At 41.5% G+C, this 27,759-nt stretch overlaps 2 protein-coding genes across 12 annotated transcripts in view; both read right to left on the bottom strand.

The window, feature by feature from the left end:
* ANKRD46 (ankyrin repeat domain 46) overlaps positions 1-19,486 on the bottom strand; it is a 28,698-nt gene extending 9,212 nt beyond the window's left edge. Inside the window, exons 1-2 of one of the 7 annotated variants that reach the window (XM_077809915.1) lie at positions 19,358-19,377; positions 4,883-4,983 (exon numbers count right to left, since the gene is read on the bottom strand). The gene's annotated coding sequence lies outside the window, so the exon portion shown is untranslated. Of the gene's footprint in view, positions 1-21; positions 651-4,882; positions 4,984-18,785; positions 18,912-18,974; positions 19,184-19,357 lie in introns of those variants that run through there. The other 6 variants (XM_077809916.1, XM_077809914.1, XM_077809917.1 and 3 more) reach the window with 6 other exon arrangements.
* A 5,920-nt stretch (positions 19,487-25,406) lies between these two features.
* The window catches only part of SNX31 (sorting nexin 31), a 67,715-nt gene continuing 65,362 nt past the window's right edge, over positions 25,407-27,759 (bottom strand). For 4 of the 5 annotated variants that reach the window (XM_077809913.1, XM_077809911.1, XM_077809910.1 and 1 more), the window contains 2 exons: positions 27,459-27,515; positions 25,407-25,816 (listed from right to left, as the gene is read on the bottom strand). In XM_077809913.1, the coding sequence (XP_077666039.1) occupies positions 25,721-25,816; positions 27,459-27,515 (153 nt within the window). In that variant the 3' untranslated portion in view covers positions 25,407-25,720. The remainder of the gene's footprint in view (positions 25,817-27,458; positions 27,516-27,759) is intronic. The other variant, XM_077809908.1, reaches the window with a different exon arrangement.

The raw sequence follows: 27,759 nt of genomic DNA, 5'->3' as shown, positions 1-27,759 counted from the left end.
TAGGGGGAATTTACTGCTTACGTGAAAGCTCTCTCTTCCGCAATCATCTCCAGCAACAGAAAGCCACAAGATCGTTCACACAATATTGTTTCCCTTTAGGACACGAACTGCTTCCATTTTATCCAAGTATGGACAGAGCAACTGAAAGAACACAGAATTTATCTGGTACTCCCAACTGAAATGCTACAAGAATTCTGGTGGGCTGCAAGGCAAGGACTCAACAGCAACAGGGTGGCTAAAAATCAATGATTTTTTTTTTAAATTTAAAATCGGATTGTTTTGATAAAATGATTTTTGAAGAAAAATCCTATCTCAAGATAGTTTTAATTAAGATACATTATAGCTCAAAGATATCTCATCATGGAATAGGGATTATAAATTCTAATTCTATAGTATGAGACAATATACTCATGTAATGTTTAAGAAAAGTTTCATGAATGAGTTCCAATAGTTCACGGATTAGGAACCCAATTTTATGAGGTTCAAGGGGCTTCTGTATAGATTATTTAAGGTAGTCTTTCTATCTACCCAATGGGACTCAGTGCTCAGTCTAGAAGATACCATCAGAGATGCTTAGTTTTGCAGTTCTCAAACTGTGGATTTGTGTCTCCAGAGACAACATGCTTGTTAACAGCAAAAATGTTTATAAATAAATAAATAAATAAATAAATATACAGAGGTGAGAAACAACAGACCTCAACCCTATTGTTCCTCCGCAAATTTGTGTACACAGAATCGATCCCTTACCTCTCTCTAAAAGTGCAAAGTTTCAAAAAGTTCAATGAATAGAAAATTGTTGGGGGAAGAATAGGTCTGGAGATAAATGTGAGAAGGGAGAGACAGGCAGGAGAAACAAAAGTGAAACTGTTTGAGAGGCATACTCCAGAAGTCTTGAGGTCTTTCTGAGTGTAGCCTTCATTGATTTGAGATCTACCATTACCATTCTCTCACTAGAAGGGAAAACCTATAATGGCAGCAGGCCATAAAATAGACCCAGTTTGGGAATATTTTAATGAAGTTCCCCTACCTGTGGGTAAGACAGGCATGCGTGCAAAATGCAAACAGTACAACAAAGAAATGCAAGGCCCGGTTGCCCGAATGAAACAACATCATGAGAAGTGTTCCTTCTCAGGATAGTGCTGACTTGAAAATGATGACAGGAACATGTCTGAACATGCAGGATCTTCAGGTTGGTAAACTTTTTTATTTCATACTTCTTTCTTAAGGATTGCCTGTCTTCCTTCTGGACTATTCTTGAATTCTCATGTTTGAGCAAAAAATATAGTGGTTACTCTATGGTACTATCATTTTAGATGCAGTTATGATTCAAAATAAATAGCCAAAATAAATAAATAGCGAAAATACAATTTCACCTTTAAAGTAGTACAGAGTGTCAGTGAAAGCAATAAGTAATACTAAATGAGCAGTATGGTAATAATAATTAAATAATTGCATTGACTTATTTTGTTTAGGAAAATCCATCCTCAACATACAGGATTCTGAAGACTATCCACCTTCAAGATTACCATCATTTTCTACAGTTTCAGAGTTATCTGCCAATGATAGTGTTTCAGTCACATCATGTACAGGAACACCTCACTTAAAGTCGTCCCGGTTAATGTTGTTTCGTTGTTACATTGCTGATCAGTTAGGGAACATGCTCATTTAAAGTTGCACAACGCTCCCTTATAACATCATTTGGCAACCTCCTGCTTTGTCCACTGCTTGCAGGAAGAGCAGCCCATTGCAGCTAGCTGGTGGGGGCTTGGAAGCAGGGTGGACTGGCAGCCCCCCCATCAGCTCCCCGTTCCCCTAAATTCCCTGTGCGGCAGCTGCCCAGCAAGCTATCAACTGCAAGCAGTTCAGCTGTCCCTTCCCCCACTGCCATGTGCTGCTCCTGCCCTCTGCCTTGGAGCTGCTCCCGGGAGCCTCCTGCTTCCTGTGTGTGTGTGTGGTGGTGGGAGCTAATGTCAGGGTGTCCCCCTGCTCCTGCACCCTGCTTACCCTATATCTCCACAGAGCAGGGGGGGACACGACAGGACTCAGGATGGAGAGAGCTTCCTGGCAGCAGCTTCTGTCACAACTTGCTGATCTACTTAAAAAGGCAGTGTACTTAGCGTGGGGTCAGCATACTTAAAGGGGCAATGCCCATCTCTCTCTCACACACACATGGTGTGTGTGTCTGTCTGCCATGCTGTCTCCCCTCCCTCCATTCGTGCTGCCTTGTAGAATGTGAGGCCACATTAACAACAATGGGTTAACCCTTGAGGGCTCAGGTGATTGCTAGTTTATCATTTAGCAATAAGGCATTCCCTGGGAAATATCCCACCCTCTGACTTCACCACCTCAAACAAGCTTCATAATCATCTTCGCTGTGTACCAGTATTAAATTGTTTGTTTAAAACTTATTGTGTGTGTATAGTCTTTTGTTGTCTGGTGAAAAAATTTTCCCTGGAACTTAACCCCCCATTTACATTAATTCTTATGGGGAAATTAAATTTGCTTAACATTGTTTCGCTTAAAGTCGCATTTTTCAGGAACATAACTATAATGTTAAGCGAGGAGTTACTGTATGTCACAAAGCCGCAGTATATCACCTGTAGGAAAAAGAAAAAAAATCTCTATCATCCAGAAATAACCACAGATAAGTTTGTGACAGGAACCAGCAAATTACAAAAAGAGATAATTGATGAAAAAATTGCCCGATTTATGCAACAAACTCTCCTTTCCGTATGACTGAGAGCCCACACTTCATTAACATGGCTTGGTCATTAAGACCAGGATACAGTCCACCCAACAGAGCAGATGTCACAGGCAAATTGCTGGATAAAGTGTATGAAAGAGAAACTGAAGAGTGTGCACCTAGAGGGTGAAATTGTTATCCTGAGTCATGATGGGTGGAGCAATGTCCACAATGATCCTGTTGTATGTGCCTGGATGACAACAGAAGAAGGGAATGTCTTCCTGTCAGAAACAATTCATACATCAAGAAATGAACATACAGCAGAATACTTACAAGAAGTAGCAGTAAAAGCTATAACAAACTGTGAAAAAAAATTCAAATGTCTAGTATGCAGCTTGGTCACAGACAATGCTGCAAATGTATCCAAGATCAGAAGAAATTTAGGAGAGAGTCCCAAGCTAATAACATACGGTTGCAGGGCTCATTTGATGCACCGCCTAGCCAAAGACTTCAGTGTTCCAGAAATAAAGGTTAATGTTGTTGAAATTGCAAAACACTTCTGTAACAAGCACTTTACAGCAGCTGCTCTGAAAAAAGTGGGAGGAACCAAGCTAACTCTCCCACAAGTTGTGCGATGGAACTCAGTAGTGGACTGTTTTGAGCACTATATCAAGAACTGACTTAATCTGATGACAGTTTGTGAACAAAATTGTGAAAAAATAGATCGCACTATTCTCAACATTGGGCCAAAGAGAAATGTTGAACACATGCTGAGTACCCTGAAGCCTATTTCTGTAGCCTTGAACAAAACTCAGGGAAATAGCTGTTTTATTGCTGATGCTGTTGAAATTTGGAAGGAACTGAATGAGATCTTAAAAAGAGAAATATGCAATGACAGAGTTAAATTACTAGCATTAAAAAAACAAATGGGACAAGCACTATCTCCAGCTCATTTTCTTGCAAATATTCTCAATGCTCAGTACCAGGGTCAAACTTTAACTGCTGAAGCAGAGGAGTTGGCTATGACATGGACATCCAGCAATCATCCCTCCATAATGCCAACTATAATAAACTTCAGAGCTAAGGGTGAACCATTCAAGAAATATGTTTGCTGATGATGTTTTAAAGAAAGTCACACCAGTGAACGGTGGAAGTCACTTAAGCACTTGGATTCAGAGACTGTTGAAGTGATAAATCTCACTTTTAAACAGTAGCTTCTTCTGCTGGTGTAGAAAGAGTATTTTTGTCCTTTGGACTAATTCATTCCAAACTGAGGAATTGTTCGGGACCTGAAAAAGCAGGAAAGCTTGTTTTTCTTTTCCAGATTATGAACAAACAGGAAAAGAAGGTGAAAACGACGGAGGTAGCTGCAGAAGCCAATATTTTAACCTCCTCACGTTGACCTGGCTGACAGTCAATTTTTTTTAAATTTCATTTAACTATTTTAGTTAAAAACAATTTTAACAAAAACAAACCTGATTTTAAAAACCTTGAATGTTTAACTAAATTCAAAGTTCATATGCTTGTTTTGTTAAAATATCATATGTTTACTGTTGAAGAAAAAAATCCAGAATACATAACGTTGTTGTTTTAGTTAAATAAAACAATTTAAATGTCTGTCTGGTGATGTTCTCCTCCTAATACAGCATGACAAGAAAATCCTCCAAATATTAATGATTAACCTGTTGAACTGGAGATAGTTCACCTCCCAATGACTTCATAAATATCTGCTTCAATTACCTTTGGTAAATGAAATAACCAAATGATCATGCATTTTCTGATATAGCTGTAAAATTAATTTGAAAAGTTTTCAAAATAAATCACTGTTTAAAAATGTATATGGTGTACCTTCTAAAAATGAAATCTACATCTATCTCTGAATTGTGAAGAATATGTGTTAAGGTTATAACACCCAACAAGAATGCACTTTTATATAGAAATCCATGATTAAATGAAGTCTTCCTGACAAGTGATTTAAATCAAATCCACCCTGTACAGCAATCTAAATTTTCTTGCCTATTTCCCTTCCAGAATTAAAGTGGCACAACTGTATCTTCTTCAACCCAAACCTTCCCCAGGAGCTGACAGGCCCAATCTCCAAAAGATGCAATTTTCACATGAAAGCTCTGTACTAGAAATACCTTAAATCATTTAAAAATCTTCAAGTAGCACAAACATACCAACAGTATAAAAACTCACTTGTTCTTAAGAAAATAAGATTTTTCCTTCAGATGTTGAAGGACTCTGGTGGGATCCTTAAGCTTGTTTAATAAAATGTCTTGTAGTGTATCAGCGCAAATCTGTAACAGACTATTCCATTAGAAGAACAGTACAGAACTTCCTAAAAAAGAATTGTGTGTTTTGTTAAATGTGTATTTGTTTGTACATCTGGTAAACACTCCTGGAGTTCTCCAGGTACTTCACATGCAAATCCTGATGGAACAATCTAACCACCAGAAAAAACTCACTGGACTAAGTATGCCAAGGTAGTTGTGGTGTGTAGGTGTGTGAAGAAGCAGCTGTTTATCATGCAGCAGGACTGGAAGTATTCTGGTTTAGAACTAATATGAACTACAATCTGCAGAGACATGCACAATGAAAGGCAGAAGAATTAGGATAAACCATTAATGCTCCACAGTAAGTAAATAAAAACAAGCAAAAATAAATCCCACTTGCCACTGTTTGAGGATTATGGACCATGCAACTGACGTATTCCAGCCCACAAAACATAATTCCAGTATTCCAACATGCAGGCTACCAACCTCTGCCAGTGGTTCTAACTTTGTCACAAACTAGTGACAAAGGTAGAATAGTCCCTCCCAAAATTACCAGTCCCCTAATGTCAGAAATGTTAAACAAAAAATACACTAATATCTTGAACTGCATCGGGTTTAGTGAAGTTTTCCGCCATCAAAATACAGCACAATTATGATGGTTTATTTGTTCAGATACCTTTGATAACTTTGGATAAATAAACTGTGGATTTAGCGCTCTGATCAGAAGTTGCAACCTTATCCAGGACGTATGCCAAACGGGTTACTTCTGCCATGACCAGTACTTGTTAAAAGGATTAGAAGAAATATTGAAGTACTAACCAACCTCCTTAAATGGTTTCAGAAAGGTAAATTTGATGGCATCTCTAAATATAAGCAAAACACAGCATCATCTACCAGTCACCACAAATGTATGAGACAAACTAAAAAGAAAAGTATGTACTATAGTGTTGAGAAGCAAACATATTGTAAAACAAGCATTCTGAATATTTGTGAGAATTACCACTGTTGCACCTGGAACAAACGCATGTAATTTGATTCAGTGAATTACTTGTTCCAAAAATGTGGCACTATTTATTGAAATATGTATCTTCTAATAGACAAGCAGTATACTTGTGTAACAAAGATACGGTCATTGTCATTTTGTTGCAGTAATATGAAATGACTATTTTAAAATAATCAATTGAAGATATCATTTCAAATAAGAAAAGGTGTTAAGGGGACATCAATTTATTGTAAGCCTATGCAATACACACAGATTGAACACAGTAGTGTGATCATAGAGTGTATTTGTACTATTAATGGGAATTATGCAATAAATTGCTTTTTCAGTGCCATAGGAGATTTAGTGCAGTGGAAATATCACACTAAGAGGAAGAATCTAATGAAATTATTCTGTTTTCAAGAGGATCATAGGGGAAATGATTAAATGGTTGTAAAAGTTATTTACATTTTTTTATTAGAAGCCTGATGTCTAAATGGGCACAAAAAATGTAAAAGAAAAAAGCTTGATTTATTAGCAGAGTTACAAGCAAAATTACAGACAAGACACTGCAGAAGCAGCAGGGGCGGAATTATCTTTAGCAAGTAAAATTACACTACTAGCCACAATTTGTCAAATCTTAAACAGCTTGTAAGTTTGAAATTTACCATCTCTGGGTAACTTTATTTTGCAGCAAGTGGATGTTTTCCTCTTTGTATTTCCCAACATTTAAAAGTTAGAGTAGCTAAGTAAAACAGCTACCCCTCAGTACCATGAAGAGACAAAGAAATAGCTGGATCATTGACGAGACAAGATCACTCATGGGGAAAGGTTCTCCCTCTCTCTCATATGCATCACAAAGATATTAATTATGATCAGGGATCCTAGAAATCCATTTCCAAGAATCTTTAGTTTTGACATTTTGTGAAAAAATAAAAACATATTAACTAAATTTTACTGAGAGTACCAGTGTCACTTATTAAATGCGCACAACCTTCCCCTCTTGTTGTTGATTTTTGAATGCACTTTAAATTTACATACAGTAGAACCCCGTTCATGCAAACCTCCATTACCCGGCTGTAAGTGTTAACTGAACCACCAGCCGCCCGGGGCTGACAGTGGCAGGGCATGGGCAATCAGCCCCAGGCAGCTGGTGGTTTGGTTAACATGGACAGCTGGATAATGGAGGCTCGGATAAATGGTGTTCTACTGTATACCAATAAAACATTGTGTTCAACTGATAGCTATACATATTGTGACTTGGGAAACTAAAGTTCAGTGTCCATTCTAATTGCGGAAAAACACAGATTTTTATCATTTTTTAATCAGAAAATTTGGGGTTTTTTTAATCACAGAAAACTAGGATCCCTGGTTACAACTGGCCAAAACCCTTTAGTCACCCAGTCAGTGCCACCCATACTGTATTAGTTCTGAAAGGCCGGGGGAAAAAAACTAGGAACACTCACGCCATCTCAGAAAATGAATGAGCGTAACCATTACTACCTTTGCCCTTTAAAAAACTGATCAATAGAATGCAATGACATGTTACCAGTGAATGAGACTTCCCAACATTAATGACTACTTCTGATTCCCTGAGCCAAAATGCCAGTGAGTTACCACTGGTGATATTCTGACTAGCAGCAACGGGATATTTAGAATATGTCAACAAGTCAAAGCTCTCCGATGGAGAATATGGAGAGGTTAATGTAAGAGGTACACAGTTTACACATAAACTCCACATTCATCAACTCCTTAATTGCATATAATCTTCCACTCTTTTGTCATACACTTTTAGAGTATTTGACACTGGCTCGTATAGCCTCTCCTTTTTTTAAACTAACAAAGCATCCATCTTAAGCAGTTTGCCCACATCCTCTGAAAGCGAGGTTTCCTGTTCAACTGGGATTGCACGTAAAAATACAGCGAGACAAGAATAAGCCCTATTTACATGTGCATGCAAGATATAAACGAAACTAAAATGATGTAATTTTATCCATGAGAGAAAAACACAAACACTCTCTAGGTACTTGTATGACTCCTCCTCTATCACGGCTGTATATGAGTACCTCTCAAGTATTTAAAAATAGAAACAAATAGCTCCCTCTCCCCCTTCCTTCCTGGCATGTAGGAGAAATTACTCAGTTTACAGGATGTGTTTGCATGTGGATTTCTTTGGTATGTGGAAATTGAGGGAAAGTTACGTTGAATAAATAAGTTTTGCATTTAGTTCTGAAAATGGTAAGGCCTATTGTCATTTTTGTTTAGGGAGAGAATTCCATAGTTTACGTTCAGCTCCTTTGAAAGATCTCCTGCACTCACTCTCCCCCTCCCCACTGGATTACAGTTTCACTGTTCCAGTCAAACAGAACTGTTGTGGGAGGCAACCTCTCAGGTAGCCAGAACCAATCCCACTGAGGGCTCTGAATACCTCTCAAATACAGAGTTCACAATATACAGATCTACACTTCACTAACCTACAGCACTTGGCATTTTCCCCTACTCCTGCCTTTAGCTATTTTCCCAAGAGTTTCGCTTTCCACGGTGTTGGTGCACTGTATCCAGGGGTCATAGAGATTACAATTTTTAATGGCCTGCTATCATTTTGTGTTTTCTCAGATGGGACTTATCGAGTTGGTGGCAGTGCAAAAGCAGTGCTACCTATGTCATGTGCTGCACACTAAGGAGATTCAAGTGTTGAATCCTTTCCACTAACTGGGACCTGAAAATCCAGTTTTAGAGCTGGAATCTTCCAGTCAGCAAGATACCAATGTTGGAGGTAATCGTTCCCATTTTCCTTCAACAATATTAAACAGGGGTGTGTGAGATTTATAGCTATACTATTCTGACTTTAATAATAACCATACCCTGAGAAACTTTGCTATATAATAATATTACCCAGCTCCCATATAGCACTTTTCATCTACAGCAATGTGCTTTACAAAGGAGGTAAGTATAATTACCCCATGTGGGTAAACAGAGGAACAGCGAGTGGATGTGTCTTGGCCAAGCTCACTCAACATGTCAGTTAGTGGCAGCGCCAGGGACAGAACCATATTTCTTATTTCTATCTAGTGCTCTATCCACTAGATGACACTGCCTCCCAGTACAGTATAATTAATGTGCTGTATCCCCACCCCAAAAGAAATTTTTGGATCTTGCTCTGTTGCAGAAAAGAATGTTACTTTACACCACAGCTTTACTGATGAGATTCACAAACATTTCCCCTACCAACCACATATATGCAAATCAGTTACACCAAAGTATTTTTACAGACAGAATTTGTTTCAAAATATTTCACTATTTAATAGATGCCTTTAAAAATCCTTTCTGAACCATTTTTATACTTTGGATAGGGAGCACTCAGTTAGGAGAATAATTTATAGTGATGTTGAACATACCTGTTCAAATTACTTGCAGACTTAATTCACTACAATTGTCTCACGCAAAGTGGACTGAAGGAAACGGAATATATATATTTAATCTCAATATAGAAGTTGAAACAATATTTGCTGGCTAACGCCATAAGTTCTAATACTTTCGTCTTTATGAGAAGTTACTGAATCACATTCTTCATAAGTATAAATATCTTCCTGCTCAGAAACCTTCATGCACATTCTCTTTCCACTGGTATTCTGCAGGAATGCTAAACAACAAGGACTTCCAGTAATTAGGCTTCAAGGTCAGTGCAACATTTTTGTTTAAAAGCTACTGATAATTATTTTTAGCTCTTGATGATACATTTCCATTTGAATTTGCTGCAGCTCCTAAAAGATTCTTATGCAATAGGAGACAAGTGCCAGTGAGCAACTGTCCATCAGAAATCAATTCTTTAATAAGTGATTTATTCTCAAATTGCTGTTTGTATGTGGATGAATGGTGCCACCATACGACCTGCTGAATTCACATTCAACTGCAGCAAACAGCATATAACCCCTCACTATTTCTTCTTGCTTGTTTCTGTGGTTGTAGTTTTCTTGAAAGAAAACTTGCAAGTAAAAGCTTAAATTATTAGGGGGACAAAAGAGGATCCTGAAATCCAAAATAACTTGAAAAAGCTAGAGATAAGTTTTGCAGCACAGTTACAAGACTCTATCCCATCAAACTGTTTACCACCAAAAACAGAGTGCATTGTCCAGGAACTTTGGTCCTAAAACATCTCGCATCACTTATGCTAAAGATAGCTATCCTGTCTGGTCTCTGATCCCTCCTATTCTACTGATATTAGAGGCTTGGACTTGGGCCTTGGGTCTCAAGATAAGATCACTTTCCTTCAAACCACCAAGATTACTTCTGCCTGTTTATAGAAGAACAGTGCACATACCGTCAACAGCTTCAAAACCTTGAGATTACTAAAATGGAGAGACTTACTGCCTTTCAGGGACATAAAATTGAGTGTCATGGGTACATCTGGCATAGTGCTGTTCAGCAAATTAAGATACACACATTACAAACCAGTCAACCACATGAATTTTATATTAATATACTACCTTTCCCCCCCTTTTTTGTCAGTTATCACTTGACATATTCTAGCTAGGGTTATGCCTTGCCATGAACCTTCCTTTGAACATTTGTGCTTATGTTTTTTAGGTTAAATCTCCTACCCATACATTTAACCTCCATGGGCCCTTTCATAAGGTTGCAGTAGGGTAACCATACGTCCTATTTTTGGCCAGGACAGTCCCTTTTTTAAGCCCTGTCCCAGCCGTCCTGATTTTTTTTTGAAAAAGTGGGACAAATGCCCACTTTTGTTAAAAAAACAAAACAAAACAAAAAAGGGCGGGGGTTCCAGAGGAACATGCTGGGAAGGGAGAGAGGGGGGAGAAGCAGTGATGCCAGCCCTGTGCAGGGGGGAGGAAGGGCTCGGCAGAGGGCAGGCAGGGCTTGGGCGAACACTGACGCCAGGCCCAGCCAGGGAGAGGGGGGCAGGGCTTGTGTGAGCAGCTCAGGCCAGCCCCGCATGGGGAGGGCGTGGATAAGCAGCTCAGGCTAGCCTCATGCAGTGTCCAATTTTCCCTTTGGGAAATATGGTCACCCAAGGTTTCAGTGTTTTCACTGGCATTTACAACGTTCAGTCCCATATAATGGCTAACGAACAGAGTCAGGTCAGCTTAGGGGAACTCTAGGTTAGCAGAGCCATCTTAATTTTGTGTACTATACATCTATAGTGTTGTATGCTATTCTGGAAAAACTTTTAAAATATTAAAAAAACATTGCTGTGCTTGTTCACAATAGGTCCTTATTACGAACATGCTATTTGCCAATACTGAAGATCATGAAATTGTAATTATTCTAGAATAATGTCCAAACGGGGGAGTTATAATGACATAGCTAGAGCAGTGTCTGTGTTGGTCAGTTTCCCTGTGAATACAAGCACTATGTTAGCCAGAAGAGGCAGGATTGATAGTGGTGGTAGGAGAACTGATGTGCCATGAAATGATGCAATGCACAACATTTTTAGGCTACATTTCTAATGAGTACATACTGATGCTAAGCACTGATCCTTTCTTGTGTCAAAATTTAAAAAATAGTAGCTAAACTCATAAAGCAATAATCTGGTATTTAAATTCCTTTTTCCTGATGTCAGTAATGATGTTTGCTGAAGAAATGTAAATGTCTTCTTCATTCAGTATTATTTTTGGTGGTTTTGTATTTTTCTAGAAAAATCAGTAAAGAAAAAAATTAAAAGCTAAAACAAAAAAACAATTTCTGTTCTTCAGGCTAGAGGGACTCACTCATTAACCTGTTCAACAGGATTATAAACTACAGCTATTTGCCCAAGTTTTGCATCTTAACTGCTTCCAAAAGAATCACCCATCCAGGAAGTTGCTATGGAACACAAAACAAAATAAAAGTTTCCAGTCATCAGGTTACAGCAGGAGCACTCTGTATACACAAGACCTTAACTAAACTGTTCACTGTGTACTTTAGTTTCTGCTAACTAAACTGCCTCCTTAAAATCTGTGCAAACCATGGATCCCAAAATTTGTGACAACTGTTTCAATTACTTTTGTTTTCCACAGAGAGTGTCTGTTGTTGCCCTCAGTTCTCCTACCACCATCATCAATCCTGCCTCTTCTGGCTAACATAGTGCTTGTATTCACAGGGAATCTGACCAACTCAGACACTGCTCTAGCCATGTCGTTATAACTCCCCCGTGTGGACATTATTCTAGAATAATTACTTGCTACAGCTAGGTCGGTCTTTTTCCCCATGTAGACAAGCAAACAGTTCCTGCTATAGTCTGCCAACATTGCTTCTAGAAGGATTAATTTGTCGGGGAGGGAGAGTGAATCAGCAGATACGAAGGACCACAAGACTCCTGAGCATACTCCCAGACTTGCTGGCCCAGGAATGAGGGGACTGAGTTGAAGGTTCACATCTCTGATGCCCACATAGTAGGGCACTGCATCACTTCTAGACTACTGTGCTATCCCATGACTTTTTAAAATAAACGTTATGATTCCAAAGTTTAAATAAAACTGTAGGGAATGATTTTTTGTTTCCTTGTATTTATAGTTTATAACTCAGGGAAAGTGCCAAGCTGACCGAATTAAAACTAAAATCTACTTGTCCTCAAAACAGAAACAAGGCCAACTGTAGTAACAACTTCCCCACCCAACAGTGTGCCTCAACTCTGTCAGGAGAGACAACCTGCAGGCATGAACAGACAGCTCAGTCTCTATGTACATTCAGTCCTTAGCCGCTCTGTTGAGATTGCCAGTTACATGCATTTATACACCATAGTATCAGAGTCACAACAAGAGTGCCAATTAGTACGAGCTGTCATAATGGTTTTTGTGATGAGATACCCAGAACTCAAAAAGTTTACCATACATCTAAGAACCAAAGGTAAATCAAAAAGACAAAGGGGTGGCCTTACTAATAAAGTTGAAGGGCTGGGCTCTGGTAAGAAGCCCCAGATGTTGGTGAGGGTGCAGGGATTTCTAACAAGGTATTCCATCTTTTATAATCACCTGCTGACTTGGAGGTATCTGATAAATCTGAAGCTCCACCCTCTGTATGCTGGAAGTTTGAAGGAATTTTGTCTCCTTCCCTGAAGAATCTCTGGGGCTATCAGAAGGGGTCTCTGCTACTCAACCATTGGCCTAGCTTCTTCTCTCTTTTTTTTTTGTTGCTTTCTCTGTCCTTGTGTGCGTCTGGTAATGATATAGCTTTTCCATGCAGGAGAAATATGAATTTGACATGATTCTTGAGAGTTACACTGCTGTTTACAAGATTTTGAATATTAACAATTAAACTAACCAGAGTCCTTTAATTCTACTCTGCTGCTTGGTAAATTTGTGAAAATTCAGGAAAACAATGTTGTGCATCAATCAGCTTACAATCAATTCACAATTGGATGGTTATGTTCACAACTGTAAGAGGCAGAAAATTCATTTTTTTAAAATAAAGCTTAATTCTTGAAAAATTGATACCTTTGGGCCCCACACTCAGAAGCAAAAATGTCCCACTTGCCAGTGGATTGTGAATGCCCTGACTTTCAAATGTTTGTATTCATTATGGATTTTTAAAGCACAAACAACACAACTGCATCCTAAGTCGCATCTATTAAAAAGTCAAATAAAAATGTAAACAATTATTTTAAAGTCAGAGCCTTTCTGAATAGCCTCACCATTCTTTACTAAACTGAAGTCATACTTTCTTCCATGGGAGTAAGAATATTTAATAAAAGAATTCAATTATACTTAAAAGTGAGCTGCAAGTTGTTTAATCAAAACTCACTCAACCAGTAATGGACCCAATGGCCACATAATAGGGGCACTTACCACATTATTTTGAAGTTAACATTTTTCTCTCTAAAAAGTAAATCTTCTCCTATGCATTCATTTGGCTAGCAGTTTTCATGATTAGTTTTGTTTTTTTTCTATCTAGTTACTCAACACATTCAGTAAGTTACATAAAAATCAAAGGTTCAGAAAGCACAGCAAATCCTGGCAAAACAAAAACACTAATCAAACTGCAGTATCTGCTGATGTGCAGTGTCAACTGCTATAAAAGCACTTCTGCCACAACACCAAAAAGGTCAGGCAATTAATGATGGTGAGACCAACAGGCAAATGGGGATAACTGATATTTTACCTGATCTTAAAAATAACTTTAAAAACTAGCATTTATAAAAAAAATATATATTTGATTGTGTCTTTCTCCACCACATTTCACATGCAATTTGTCTTCTTAGGCCAGACCTTGCCAACACTTACACATGTTTAACTGTACATATGAGTAGTCCTACCGACATAAAGGCATAAAGTTAAGCACCTACATAAATGTATGCAGGATTGGTGTCTTGGACTGTATGATTTTCAGGACAGGAATTGATATAAATAGCAATTGCATCGGAAAAATGAAGTTTTAAAACTAATTAGAAAACACTAAAATTGTAATTTTCACATTTTGCAAAACTAAAGCTTTCTTCAAATATCTTTTTGTCTTTCAATTCCATTATAGCTTTACTTGGTCTTATTACCAAGTGACTCTTCTCCAAAGCTAATTATTATTTAAAAAACAGTTTGTTTTTACAATGAAGGCTAGCGCCCGAAAGAATGAACAGCCATACTCAGATTTCCTAAAAACGCCTTGAGAGGCAATTCACACCACCAGGAGAAAGAGTGGTCAGAAACTATACAAAAAATAAAGGGTCACAGCACATAGAGCTACTGTGACAACATACAGTCACACTGCAATGTCATTAAGAACGTTGGTTGCTGCAATTTTTCCTTCGGGTTCTTTATTATACTTTTTAGAGCCTTCCAATAGTATCTCTTTTCCTTCCCATTGTGTTAGCCTCTTTTCTGTCTTTCAGGCTAAAGAGCAGTGCTCATAGTAAGCAGCACTTATACACAAACTTTTATTTTATCCTTTTTGGCACTGCTGAACAAAAATATTAGACTTTCTCACAACTTGTTTTGATCTATTACTAGTCCCTCACAATCCACACAAGATTTTAGAAAATGTTGGAAGACAAGCTGCCAAAATAGTCTAGTGAATAAAAATAGCATTAAATGGTAGGAAAACCACCCAAAACAAAATACAGCCATGTTGTTTATTTTGGTATTAAAATAGTTAAAAGGTGGAAGGCAGCTTTCCAGGGAAGAAATGGAAAAAAAACAAACTACAGTGAACTCACACTTTGTGAGATTTTGGGCTTGTCTACATGGGGAAATTATTCCAAAATAAGGAAGGGCGTGCATTTAAAGCACAGGTTTCAGAGTAACAGCCGTGTTAGTCTGTATTTGCAAAAAGAAAAGGAGTACTTGTGGCACCTTAGAGAGGTGGATAGGGAATTGGTTAAAGGGGAGACTACAACGGGTCCTACTGAAAGGTGAACTGTCAAGTTGGAGGGAGGTTACCAGTGGAGTTCCTCAGGGATCGGTTTTGGGACCAATCTTATTTAATCTTTTTATTACTGACCTGGGCACAAAAAGTGGGAATGTGCTAATAAAGTTTGCAGATGATACAAAGCTGGGAGGTATTGCTAATTTAGAGAAGGACAGGGATACCCTACAGGAGGATCTGGATGACCTTGTAAACTGGAGTAATAGGAATAGGATGAAATTTAATAGTGAGAAGTGTAAGGTCATGCATTTAGGGATTAATAACAAGAATTTTAGTTATAAGCTAGGGACGCATCAACTAGAAGTAACGGAGGAGGAAAAGGACCTTGGAGTATTGGTTGATCATAGGATGACTATGAGCTGCCAATGTGATATGGCTGTGAAAAAAGCTAATGTCGTCTTGGGATGCATCAGGAGAGGTATTTCCAGTAGGGATAAGGAGGTTTTAGTACCGTTATATAAGGCACTGGTGAGACCTCACCTGGAGTACTGTGTGCAGTTCTGGTCTCCCATGTTTAAGAAGGATGAATTCAAACTGGAACAGGTACAGAGAAGGGCTACTAGGATGATCCGAGGAATGGAAAACTTGTCTTATGAAAGGAGACTCAGGGAGCTTGGCTTGTTTAGCCTAACTAAAAGAAGGCTGAGGGGAGATATGATTGCTCTCTATAAATATATCAGAGGGATAAATACCAGAGAGGGAGAGGAATTATTTAAACTCAGTACCAATGTGGACACAAGAACAAATGGATATAAACTGGCCACTAGGAAATTTAGATTAGAAATTAGACGAAGGTTTCTAACCATCAGAGGAGTGAAGTTTTGGAATAGCCTTCCGAGGGAAGTAGTGGGGGCAAAAGATCTATCTTGCTTTAAGATTAAACTCGATAAGTTTATGGAGGAGATGGTATGATGGGATAACATGGTTTTGGCAATTAAATATTCATGGTAAATAGGCCCAATGGCCTGTGATGGGTTTTAGATGGGGTAAGGTCCAAGTTACCTGGGAAAGAATTTTCTGTAGTATCTGGCTGATGAATCTTGCCCATATGCTCAGGGTTTAGCTGATCGCCATATTGGGGTCGGGAAGGAATTTTCCTCCAGGGCAGATTGGAAGAGGCCCTGGAGGTTTTTCGCCTTCCTCTGTAGCATGGGGCACGGGTCACTTGCTGGAGGATTCTCTGCTCCTTGAGGTCTTTAAACTACAATTTGAGGACTTCAATAGCACAGATATAGGTGTGAGGTTTTTTTTTTGTAAGAGTGGTGGGTGAAATTCTGTGGCCTGCGTTGTGCAGGAGGTCAGACTAGATGATCATAATGGTCCCTTCTGACCTAAATATCTATGAATCTATGAATCTATGCATCCGATGAACTGAGCTATAGCTCACAAAAGCTTATGCTCAAATAAATTGGTTAGTCTCTAAGGTGCCACAAGTATTCCTTTTCATTTAAAGCACAATGGCTATTCTGGAATAACTCTCTGTATGAACATTCTTATTCTGGAATAAGTGTCCATACAGGTTCCTATTGCAGAATAACTTATGCTGGCCCATTTCCCTGTATAGACAACTCCTTAGTGATGCAAGGATAGTGCTCAAAGCTATTAAAATCAGTGGGGCAGAATCTCCAATGCTCTTGAGCTACAACTGCCAGAAGGTAGCTCTAAATTACGCTCAAATGCAACAGTCCTTTAGGAGCTGCTCCACAACCAAGAAAAGCTTTAACTATACAGCGTACTCTGGTCCCATCCGCTGCACTGGGGGCTGTGAGGAGGGAGCAGCATAGCTCTATTCTGGCAATTCTGTGGCACCGAAGAAAAAAACCTTACACCAGGAGTATTCTCTGGTGGCTGAGGCTACCCTTTATGTTACTCTGGCAGCGTAAAAGGGCTGCAGAATACAACAGAATGTAGCCCACTGAATTTACAAGTGAAAGACTTCTTCAGTCATCTAATCATTCCTCTGCCAGTGCAGGACTGTTCCCTACAGTTTGTATAAGATTATCAGATTAAAAACTATATTAAAAATCTATGCCTGTATAGCTAGCTAATATCATTTTAGGCTATTACAAACATTAAAAATAAACCTTTCACCACTGGTGTGGTTGGTTTTCTCCCCAACACACCTTTCTCTTCAACTCACAAAGTGAGCGTCCAGTCAGTTTCACTTTTTGATGCTCATGCACTAGCATGATTCTATATTTGGGCTGCAAACACTGCATTACTTTCATAGCTTATTAAAAATATAGAACATACAGTCCTGTTAATAAAACTTACTGGTTTGTAATTTGTAGTTTAAAAACAACAAAACACAGAACTAAAACTATATTAGGTTTGGTCTACACCACAGACTTATGTCAGTATAACTACATTGCTCAGGGGTGTGGAAAATCCACAGCCCTGAGCGACAGTTATACCTAGAGCCCTGCAAATTTGCTGATACCTGTTTTATATTGGCAGATATCTGCATCTGTTTGCGGATCGCAGATGGATGTGGATCCAAATTTTATATCTAGAGCAAATCTGCAAATATCAGTTTTATATCTGCATCCACATATGCGGATATCTGCAGACCACGTTTGCGGATTGGGAATCGGATGCGGATACAAATTTTGTATCCGTTCAGGGCTCTAGTTATACCAACCGACCTTCTGGTGGAGACAGCTCTATGTTGATAGGAGACTGTCTCCTGTTGGCATAGTTACTGCCTCTTGAGGGGGTGGAATACCTATGCCCACGGGGACGAAGTAGCATCTTCATTAAGCGCTACAGCTGCGCTGCTACAGTGCTGTATGTGTAGACAAGCCCTCATTAGTATGTAGCACAAGTGAACCACAATCTTGACTGGGGCTTCTGAGTGCTACCACAGTACAAATCATAAATGACAGTACCTTTCAAAATAAGATGTCTACCATTTCTTTTCAAAGACTATTTCAGTCTAACAGATCATCTCACTGTAAGAAAGTTTTTCCTGATAGACCACATTTTCTTAATTCTACCCCATTATTCTTAGTTACATTTTTGGCAGAACAAAAAGGGAACTCCTCTGCCTCCTTAGTATTTACATGCTTAATGTTCTGGTACATCTTTACATCTCTCACACTCCTCTAAGGTATTTAGTCAAGCTGTACATATTTATAGATTTGCTCATGTTTCTTTGTAAGTCAAAGTTGGACTGTAAGGTGGGGAATTTTTTTCCTCACTCATTTTCTTTCTATTACTTCTAGTTTTTCCATCCCTTCATCATTTCAAAGGGCCCCTCCCCTGCCTTCATAGTGACATTTCAAGTATTTGTAGAGAGTTATATCACTCAAGCTATGCAGAGTTAGCTATTTTAGTCTTCTCACAGCTTCATGACAATTTTGTGGATAGGGTCCAATTTGTCAGGGATGTTCTTGACACCTAGGTGCTAAAAACTAGTCAGTTATACCCCTGCCTACAGTAGCTCAACACAGCATTAATTCTGTGCGACCACATCACACTGGGAACCTACCTGATTGCCAGGCCAGTACCACAGCTATTATTCAACATTACTCCGAATGCACAACCCCTCTCCTCCTCCCCCGTACCTGGGATTAGTTTGCACTACACTATTTACACATTAACGCTTGTATTGGACCGGGGGGGACACGGGGCTTTACAAAAGCCATCGCTCAGCCAGGCTTCGCCACAAGGCGATTACCAGCTAAAGGGCAGCCACAGTCCGAGCACTGAGGGCGGGAGGGTTTCTGGCCGGCATCTGCTGTAACTCCGCTAGCCTGGCCCTGGATGGGAATGACCCGGCCTGTGTTACGCAGCGGGCTGGGCCCGGCTCCCAGGACAGGCCCGGCCGTCTCCCCCCGCGCTAGGGGGGTGGCAGCTCCCGCAGCTGCGAGCGGCGCCAGGGCCCAGCCTCGGCGCGCCGGGGTCAGGCTGCCCGCGAGGCGCCCAGACAGGGGGCGGCGCCCGACCCCGGCCAGGTGCGCGGCCTGCGCCCTTCGGCAGCCCTCGCGGCTGGGCACTCAGCAGGGAGCGGGCCCCTCCCGCAGGCCTTGCCTGGCCCCGACCCCCCGCCGCCGGGCCCACCTCCTGCCGCTGCCCGTCCCGGTACCTGAGTCCCTCAGCGCCGCGCTGGCCTGCTTCTTGCGACGCGCACGCCGCCGGGCCGGGAAGGAGGCCGCGCCGCCTGCTGGTCGGAGGCCGCCTGCACCGCTCATGGGGCCCCCGGCCTCCCCTGACCGCGGGGCGAGGCGCCTCGGCCCGTCCCGGGGCGGTCGGCGCGGGGGCCCCTGAGTACAGCGCAGCGCTAGGCCAGGCTGCTGCGGCCCCGCACGGCAGCTGGAACTGGCGGGGCCGCCGCACCCCTTGCCTTGAGGCGGCTTCCATTAGGTAGAGCAGTGGGCCCCCCTTATCCCTGTCAGCCGTGCCCTCCCCGCCCCCTGGAGCAGGGCCGCCCGCTGGGTCGCGGGAGCAGATCCCCAGCCACGGCTGGCAGTCGGGGGCCCTGGCGCGGGCCGGGAGTGGATCCCCGGGCGGGGAGCCTGGGGCCGGGCCGGGAACGGAGCTGGGTGGCGCTCCCTCCCCATCCCCTGTGGGGGGCTGTCCTGGGCCCCGGCCGTGCCCCCCTATGGGAGGGACACCCCACAGTTCGGGGATCGCTGATGTACAGGGTCTCGTTTGGTTCAATGGCTTTCAGCACCCCCACTATAAACATTGTTCTAGCACCCCTCTGGCCAATCCCTGCGAGCTTTGATCGAACAGCGAAGCCTGGCTGCAGGTGCGGGGACCAGGGCAGGAGGCTAAGCTAGCACATGCAGCCCCACATTCGTTACTCCAACTCACAGCTAGCTCAGGTAGGGCTGTCTAGGGGTGCTTCAGTCACACCTCCTGTCTGCAGTGTTCATGTACAACTTCAGGGGTTCGGGTACCAAGGCAATGTCTGCCTTAAAATAACAGAAATAGCTCATCAGTCTTGAAGTGATAGCAACTAGCCATAGCATAGGAACATAGAAACCTCCACACCCGATCAGACCAGACCTCCATCCAGTGCAGCAGCCTGTCTCCAACAGTGGCCAGCACCAGGTGCCTCAGTGGTAGGGGTAAGAACCCCACAGTCAGTGGATGTGGGATGGTGTGCATCCCCACATTAGGTCCATCCTGATCTGTAATAGTTAGAAAAATGCACCAGCATTTAACATAAAGGTTTGTTTCAGCTCAGTAACGCCTAAAGAAGTGGTTATACACTTAAAACTCTTACATCTAAAACAGTCTTTGCTATATTAGAAGAAATTATTTCCATGTGGGTAAGGTTTGTAGATTAACTTGGTAAACTTGCTAATTAATGAGCATGCAGCTCTTTAGCCCTCAGCTTTTTAAAATCTAATGAAAAGAAATATCCTCTTTACAGCATGGCTGCCTTTAAAGAAAATAAAAGTGGCACCAATACTGAATTTGCTTGTAAAAGCAGGCTAGTTTGCTCCTGGCAGCATGCTGGAAATTAACATGAGGGGAAAAGTATTTCACCAATATGCTGAAGAGTGACATTGGGACTGTTCAGGGCTGCTGTCAGAAGCTACAGATTAGTTTTATAAGAACATAAGAATGGCCATGCTGGGTCAGACCAAAGGTCCATCTAGCCCAGTATCCTGTCTTCTGACAATGGCCAATGCCAGGTGCTTCAGAGGGAATGATCAGAACAGGTAATCATCAAGTGATCCATCTCCTGTCCCTCATTCCCAGCATTATGCCTGCTTTAATCATGCCTTATAATTAAGGCTAAGATTTTGTCATGGATATTTTTAGTAAAAGTCAGGGATAGGTAATGGGCTTCCATGAATTTTTCTTTATTGCCCGTGACCAGTCTGTGACTTTTACTAAAAATATCCATGATAAAATGGGAAAGGACTGGGCAGCTGCAGGTGGCTGGGAGCCCTGGGGCCCCCACCACACTTGCGGGCTCAGAGCTCCAGGGTCCCTCTGGCCCGCCCCCTGCAGTGGAAAGCTGCAGTGTCCCCCTGCCCCCTCCCCAGCAGTGGGGGGCTGTGGGAATCCCCCTGATGACACAGTGGGGAGCAGTGGGGATCTCCCTGCCCCCCTATGGTGGCTAGGGGCTCTGGGGGTCCCCCTGCCTGCTCCCCATGTAAGAGGCTGTGTGTGAACAGCCCAGGAGTGGGGGTTCTCACAGCAGAGCAGGATAAGGCTGGCTCCCAGAGTTGAGGATTGGAGTGACCTAGCAGATCACCAGTCCCGATAACACCAGGGGAACGTCACACCCCTTTCCCCCATGGTGGCCAAGGGCTGTGGGGGTCCCCCTGCCATGCTACAATGGCCGGGAGCTGCGGGTGTCCCTCTGTCCCCTGTAGTGGCTGGGAGCTGCATGGTATCCGCCCTGCCTGCGGCAGCTGGGTGCTTGGGGGCCCGCTGCCTCAGGCAATATGTCACAGCGCCCTTCCACAGAGGCTGAAATCACAGAGGTCTTTGGAAGTCATGGATTCCATGACTTCTAAAACCTCCATGACAAAATCGTAGCCTTACTTATAATTCAACATTTTTTGGCCTTAATTTAGCATAAAATAGTGAGAAATCTTTTTTTTTTGTGCTTCTCCTTTTGGTAATTCTCACTTTCCACTGACATTTCTTAATAAGGCTGTGCACATTTTTATTTTGAAAACAATGATCTTAAGAATGTAATTTTCAGTCATTTAAAGAGAAGTTCATCTCAGGCCACTTGAAAAAAGAAACAGTGCTGGCGACGGTGCCACACAGACAGCCCTGGAGCTGTAAGTCTTCACTATGTACGGAACAGGTACAGCACGGACAGAGGCTACGCAAGCTTCCCGCACCCTGGGGAACACAAAGTCTATCCCAGCTAAGTTTTGTGCATAAGATTAATTGCTAGTGATGTTACCGTTTCTCTTTGCACAGTCACAGATTCTTTTCCCTCACAGAGAACTGGTTATATCATCTTACATATACTTAGTCTGATCTTCATTTTGTTTTGAATTATTTCTTTCACAGTGCGTTTTCTTTTATTCTATTCACAAAACTTTCTGTCCAGATTCCTTACAATGGAGTAACAATTTGTTCAGACCATTTCACAGGGACCTGTTACGCAATTCCCCTTACGGTCACAGGTCTACTGGAGTCTTTGGCTTTCCTCTTAGTCAGCATTCCCATGATAAAAGTGTGCACCTACAGGTTAGGCTGGTCTATAAATGCTGTGGCTGGGGCATAAGAGCAAGTTGTGACACTTTTGAAATTCTTTCCTTTACGTCATGTGGTGGTTAAAGTGTATTCTGCCCTGTTTGGAATTTATTATAGGCCCCCATGATAAAAGTAACACATTTCTAAATGTTTACTGTCAGTCTACCATGGCTGGTCTTGCACTTTGACAGGAATCAAGGGAATATATGCATCAGACATAAGTGAAACACTTGGACCATTTTGAGAATGGGCAGCAGGTAGCATAGGCAGGGGAAGGCTGTGCCTCCCCAAACAGCCTGTTGTGGCCCCGCCCACACTCTGCCCCCAGACACTCTCTTGCCTGCTTCAGTTCCCTTCCCGCTCTTCTGTGGCCAAGAGGCTGGGGCAGGCATGCAGGCTGGGGCAATTGCACACAAGGCTGGGTCTGAGACCATGCTGTGCTACCTGTCCATGGGGGTGCTGGGACTGGGCTGCCCGCCCAGTGGTCTGAGGCTGGGGGCGCTCCGTCCGCGCTGTCTACATGGCGCTCTGGGGCTGGGGGCGCTCCAGCCATGTGCCACCCACCCAGCACTGGGGCTAGGGGCACTCCGGCGGTAGGGGTGCTCTGGCCACACCGCCCGCCTGGCACTCCACTAAAGTGTGTATATTTGTTCATAGTGGAGGGTCGATGCAAGTGGAAAGCAGTGCTCGGTCTATGAATGGTCCTTCCTGCTGGTTCCCATTGCTGAGGGGCAGATGAAAGTTTGGGTTTGCTGGGGCAATAAAGACTCTTTTATCCTAGTTAACTGTTAAATACAAGCCACTGCTTAGAACCTAATCTTGCCCCAGAAGGAACCTGAGGTATGAAAATAATAGAGACTTTTACCAAACAACAGCAAAGGTTCTGATCTGATTCTTGATGTTTGTTAAAGCCTAATACCAACAATATTTCTTATTCATTGTTAACATTTTTTGGCATTCAAATGATTTCCCATCACATGCTGCTAAAAATGTTTGTACATTTTTAAAAGTAGCAGCTGTTACTATTAAGACAATAATGGACTACAGGTAATTTAAATTATTTTAAAGCAGCAATGATTTCATTCTTCAGAATGACAGTATAATGGGTATGATTAATGAAGATAATTGCTACCATCCACAGCTTAAGCAAAAGGTGGCTATTTTAGTTATTAGCATTGTTCTACTGTTCATTGTAGGCCTGTACCTTTAAGTTTAGTATGAGATCCAGCTGAAAACTTTAAATCTTTAAAAGAACATTTCAAGCAGTTAATAGATGTTTAGTAATTGCTACTCATCATTTATACCCCTGACAAATCTTTCCCTATTGAAGTTTTTCAGCCAATTTGTATCATATGTACCGTAATTTTCAACTGTCCAGTTAAGTGTTGAGCTATGTGAATTTACTAAAAACAGTGATGTTTATTTCTAAAAAAAGCACAAGTTGCAGAAAATTGAAACAGATCAGAGTTCAAAGTTGAGAACATGAAAGTGTTGTAAAGCACTTCAAACTGTTAACCCTTTTTAAAAACTGACTAGATCAACATCCACTTCATTTGTGAAGTACTGTCCTGTTCATAAATCCCACTATCAAATTTTGTGATTTTTACAGAGACATTTTCCTAGTTTAAACAGCCTTTCCCACCCCCCCCGTTGTTGTGTGAAAGTGTGAAGCTCTGGGGTATAATCCAGATCAATGAAGGGTTGTGTCACTGCCAGCCCTGCAACCTTGGATGCCTCACAATGCTTTGCTGTTGTAGCTCCCAACCTGGGTCGCTCACAAACAGCATGCAGATCACACCCTAAGTGTCTGTGTATAGATGCAGCACTTGTCCAGCAGTTCCGATCCCAGCAGCCTGACAGCAACACTCCAGTCGCACTCTGGCTTCCACCAGCCTTGGTTACTACTTCCAGGATCACCCCAACACAGTGATTTCCCGCAAAATGTGTTTTCTGCACTGTCCAGCCCTTTTCTGCATAGGTCAGATAGAGGTCTGTTGCCCAATATTCAACAGTTTATTACTTCAACTGGAGTTACCAAACAGTTCAATCATAAGGACCTGCACACCACACTACAAAGCACGGACAAACACAAACACACGGTCAGAAGAATCATCCAGCCCAATTTTGCATTCAATCAGACTCCGGCAAGCTGGCACAGAAGGATTCCTGACAGTCCTCATAGTATCCACCCCACCAGCTTGTGCAAAATATTGGGATCAAAAACTGGTCAAGGATTGGCCAGGTGAAATTCGCAGGGTCTGCAGTGTGCCCTAGAGGCAGCCAAGGAACCTCCCTCTCAGTAGTTCTTACAACCCAGGGTGCCTCGACTGAGAAAGTTCTAGCTGTAGCTTGGTCCTGTCTGAAATTAGGGACCAAGAACAGCCTTAGCATAATCGCTGGGCATGGACTCATCATTTTAGAGGTTACATTTTGAAGGACTATATATATGAACACAAAAGGACTTGTCTACACAGGGAAAGAAACCCGGAATAGCTAGTGAAAAATAGTTATTGTGCTTTAAATTCACACCCTAACTATTTTGCACTAACTTCCCTGTGAATTCCCTGTGTAGACAAGTCCTAAGACCTTTAAATATGTTCTTAGGCATATCAGCAGCCAATGTAGATTCCACAGTGTGCGTTAATAGGCATAACTGATTCCCTTGCTCTTATGCCAGGAAGTACATTAACAGCTGCATTCAGCAACTACTGCAGTCTTCAGATCAGCATCAAGGGAAGCTCAGTTAGGAGCATGGAGGCATTGTAGTAGGCTTGCTGCCCTTGATAAGGAAGAGCATAAATGATCATGGCAAGGTTTGTGTCCAAGGGAAATGGGTGGCCCTCCCAGATAAATCCAGAGATGGCAACACTGAGCTGCACTCAACCACAGTCACAATATTTAAACCAAAACTCTTAACTAATAAAACCTTGTATTTTAATGCAAAATAAAATTCTCCAGCTCTAACATTTCAGTAGACTTTTCTATTTTAAAAATTTCTAATTTCAGTTATAAAAATACACAAGAAATGTAAGATGTTTTTATGTTGCCCTGTCTTCACTTTTTCTTCAAATCTGTAGCAAGTTCTAACTTGAGGAAGCAGTTAACTGGATCTTTAAAACTACAAGATCAAGAATGTTATAATTGTCAAGGAATTAGAAAAATGTGTAAGGTATTGTTAAATTGAAGACTATTTTAATATAGTTGGTACTTTGCAACATATTTTTATAGGCAGTTCTAAAGAATCTATCACAGATCTTCCTCTCTTATCTTCTCAAAAACACCGTCCTCTTTATTTGGTCTAACCAACATCCTTTTTCTTGGTATAAAACCAGAGTGAGCTATCTGCAGAGAAACAAATACACAGTTAAATACAGTAAGAGCACACAAATTACAGTAACCACAAAAACCAACAGACATTCAGAGATAAGTATGAACATTAATGCAACTAAAAAAAAGTTTATCAGACATTATCCTATTTTACTGATGCAGTGTATGGCACTTCTAGGTCGGCATTTAGGAGACAATTGCTCATTGGAGCAGGAAACTACTGTAAATGAGTTTTAATCATTGGAGCAATGTTTGTTTCAATGCTCTAAAGATGGGACAAATTGGGACATTTGGGGCTGCTTTTTATTGGTGTTATGCCTGAATAATAATGTCCCAATCCAGCAAATACTTACAAGTCTGTGCTTAACTTTAGTATGTGAGCAATTTTATTGAAGTTAGTGGGAATAGTCACATGCTTAAAGTTAGACATGTGGGTGTGACACTCTGTACCCCAAAGCAATACCCTGAAACCCTCATATTTACCATGGTGATATAATGATATGTTTTGTACAAAGTATGTCTTGCGAGGTATCTTTTAAAAAGTCTTAATCTGTTGAAAATTAATATCCTGTTAAACTGTATGTGCAGTCATTGTATGTGGAATTATGAAGTTTTGCTATATGTATGTTACTGAAATATGTTATGAAGTTGGAGACACCCACAACCAGTCTACATCTTAGCAAAGAACAGCATGGAGTTTCCTTCCGTGCAGACTGCCTGTCACCTTGCTCCCAGCTGTAAACACTTAAAGTGGGGGACAGGACTATAAAAAGAAGTGGCAGACACCCCTTCTCTCTCTCCCTGTGTGTCTCTGGTTGCACGTCAGAAGACAAAGGAAAACAGCCATTGGACTAGGGTGGGAAGGGAGGGGCCTGACCTGAGAGTTTGGCCAGTAATCTGCTGGAGCATATGGTGACAAACTTTGCTTGAATCTAATATAGCTTGTTAAGTTAGGCACCAGTAAGCAGTTTCTCATTATTTTTCTTGTAACCATTTCTGACTTTTATACCTTATTACTTATACTCACTTAAAATCTCTTTGTAGTGAATAAGCTTGTTTTATTTTATCTAATACAGTTGTTTAAGTTGAAGTGTTTGGATAATTATTTAAAATGATAAATTGGCATATTATTTCCTTAAAGGAATGAGACACTTAATATATTTGTGCTATCCAGGAGGGGGCTGGGCAGTACAAGACCTACGTTTTGGAGGGAAGATCTTGCACTGGGGAATTGTTCGGGTCACCCTGCAGCATAACTATAGCTACTAAGAGCCAAGGTGTGGCTGGCTGGCTGCAGAACACACAGCCAGAGCTGGGCGTGACTTACATGCTGGAGGCTATTTGTGAGCAGTCCAGGTTGGAGGCTACAGCAGCAAAGCACTACAACGGGCACCCCAAGGCAGAGATGACAACTACTCAGGGCTTGTCTTCTCTGTGCTGTGCTGCTGTAGCACTTTAGTGAAGACGCTCCTATGCCAAAGCGAGAACTTCTCCTGTTGGCGTAGTTAATCCACCTCTCCGAGAGGCGGGAGCTATGTCAACAGGAGAAGGGTGGATTTTTCACACCCCTGAGCAACGTAGTTATACTGATATAAGTCTGTAGTGTAGACCTGGCCTCAGTCTGGATTCTACTCCGGTATGTCACTCACTCACTGACCTGACTTTGTTGGACGCTGGATTTTTTACTCTTCAGGGACTCAGGCATCTCAATCTGCTACACAGAGTAATTAAATTTAAAACACAGTGAACTCAAAGAAAGCAAGTATACAGACACCACATTGGGCCTGGCCCAGTTTCCATTGAATCCAATGGGAGCAGGAGCAGGCATTAGTTCATTTATTGACACTTTCTTAATCTGGTTCAAAGTCACCATAGCTACTAAATAGTAGTACCAGCAGCAGCTGAAAATTAGCCATCACTGCAACATTTAAAATGTTAGCATATCTCTACTACAAATA

The sequence above is a fragment of the Eretmochelys imbricata genome, chromosome 2 (assembly GCF_965152235.1).
Source record: "Eretmochelys imbricata isolate rEreImb1 chromosome 2, rEreImb1.hap1, whole genome shotgun sequence".
Taxonomy (NCBI): Eukaryota; Metazoa; Chordata; order Testudines; family Cheloniidae; genus Eretmochelys; species Eretmochelys imbricata.
Note: the sequence above shows the minus strand (reverse complement) of the source record. Positions and strands in the feature narration are given on the sequence as shown.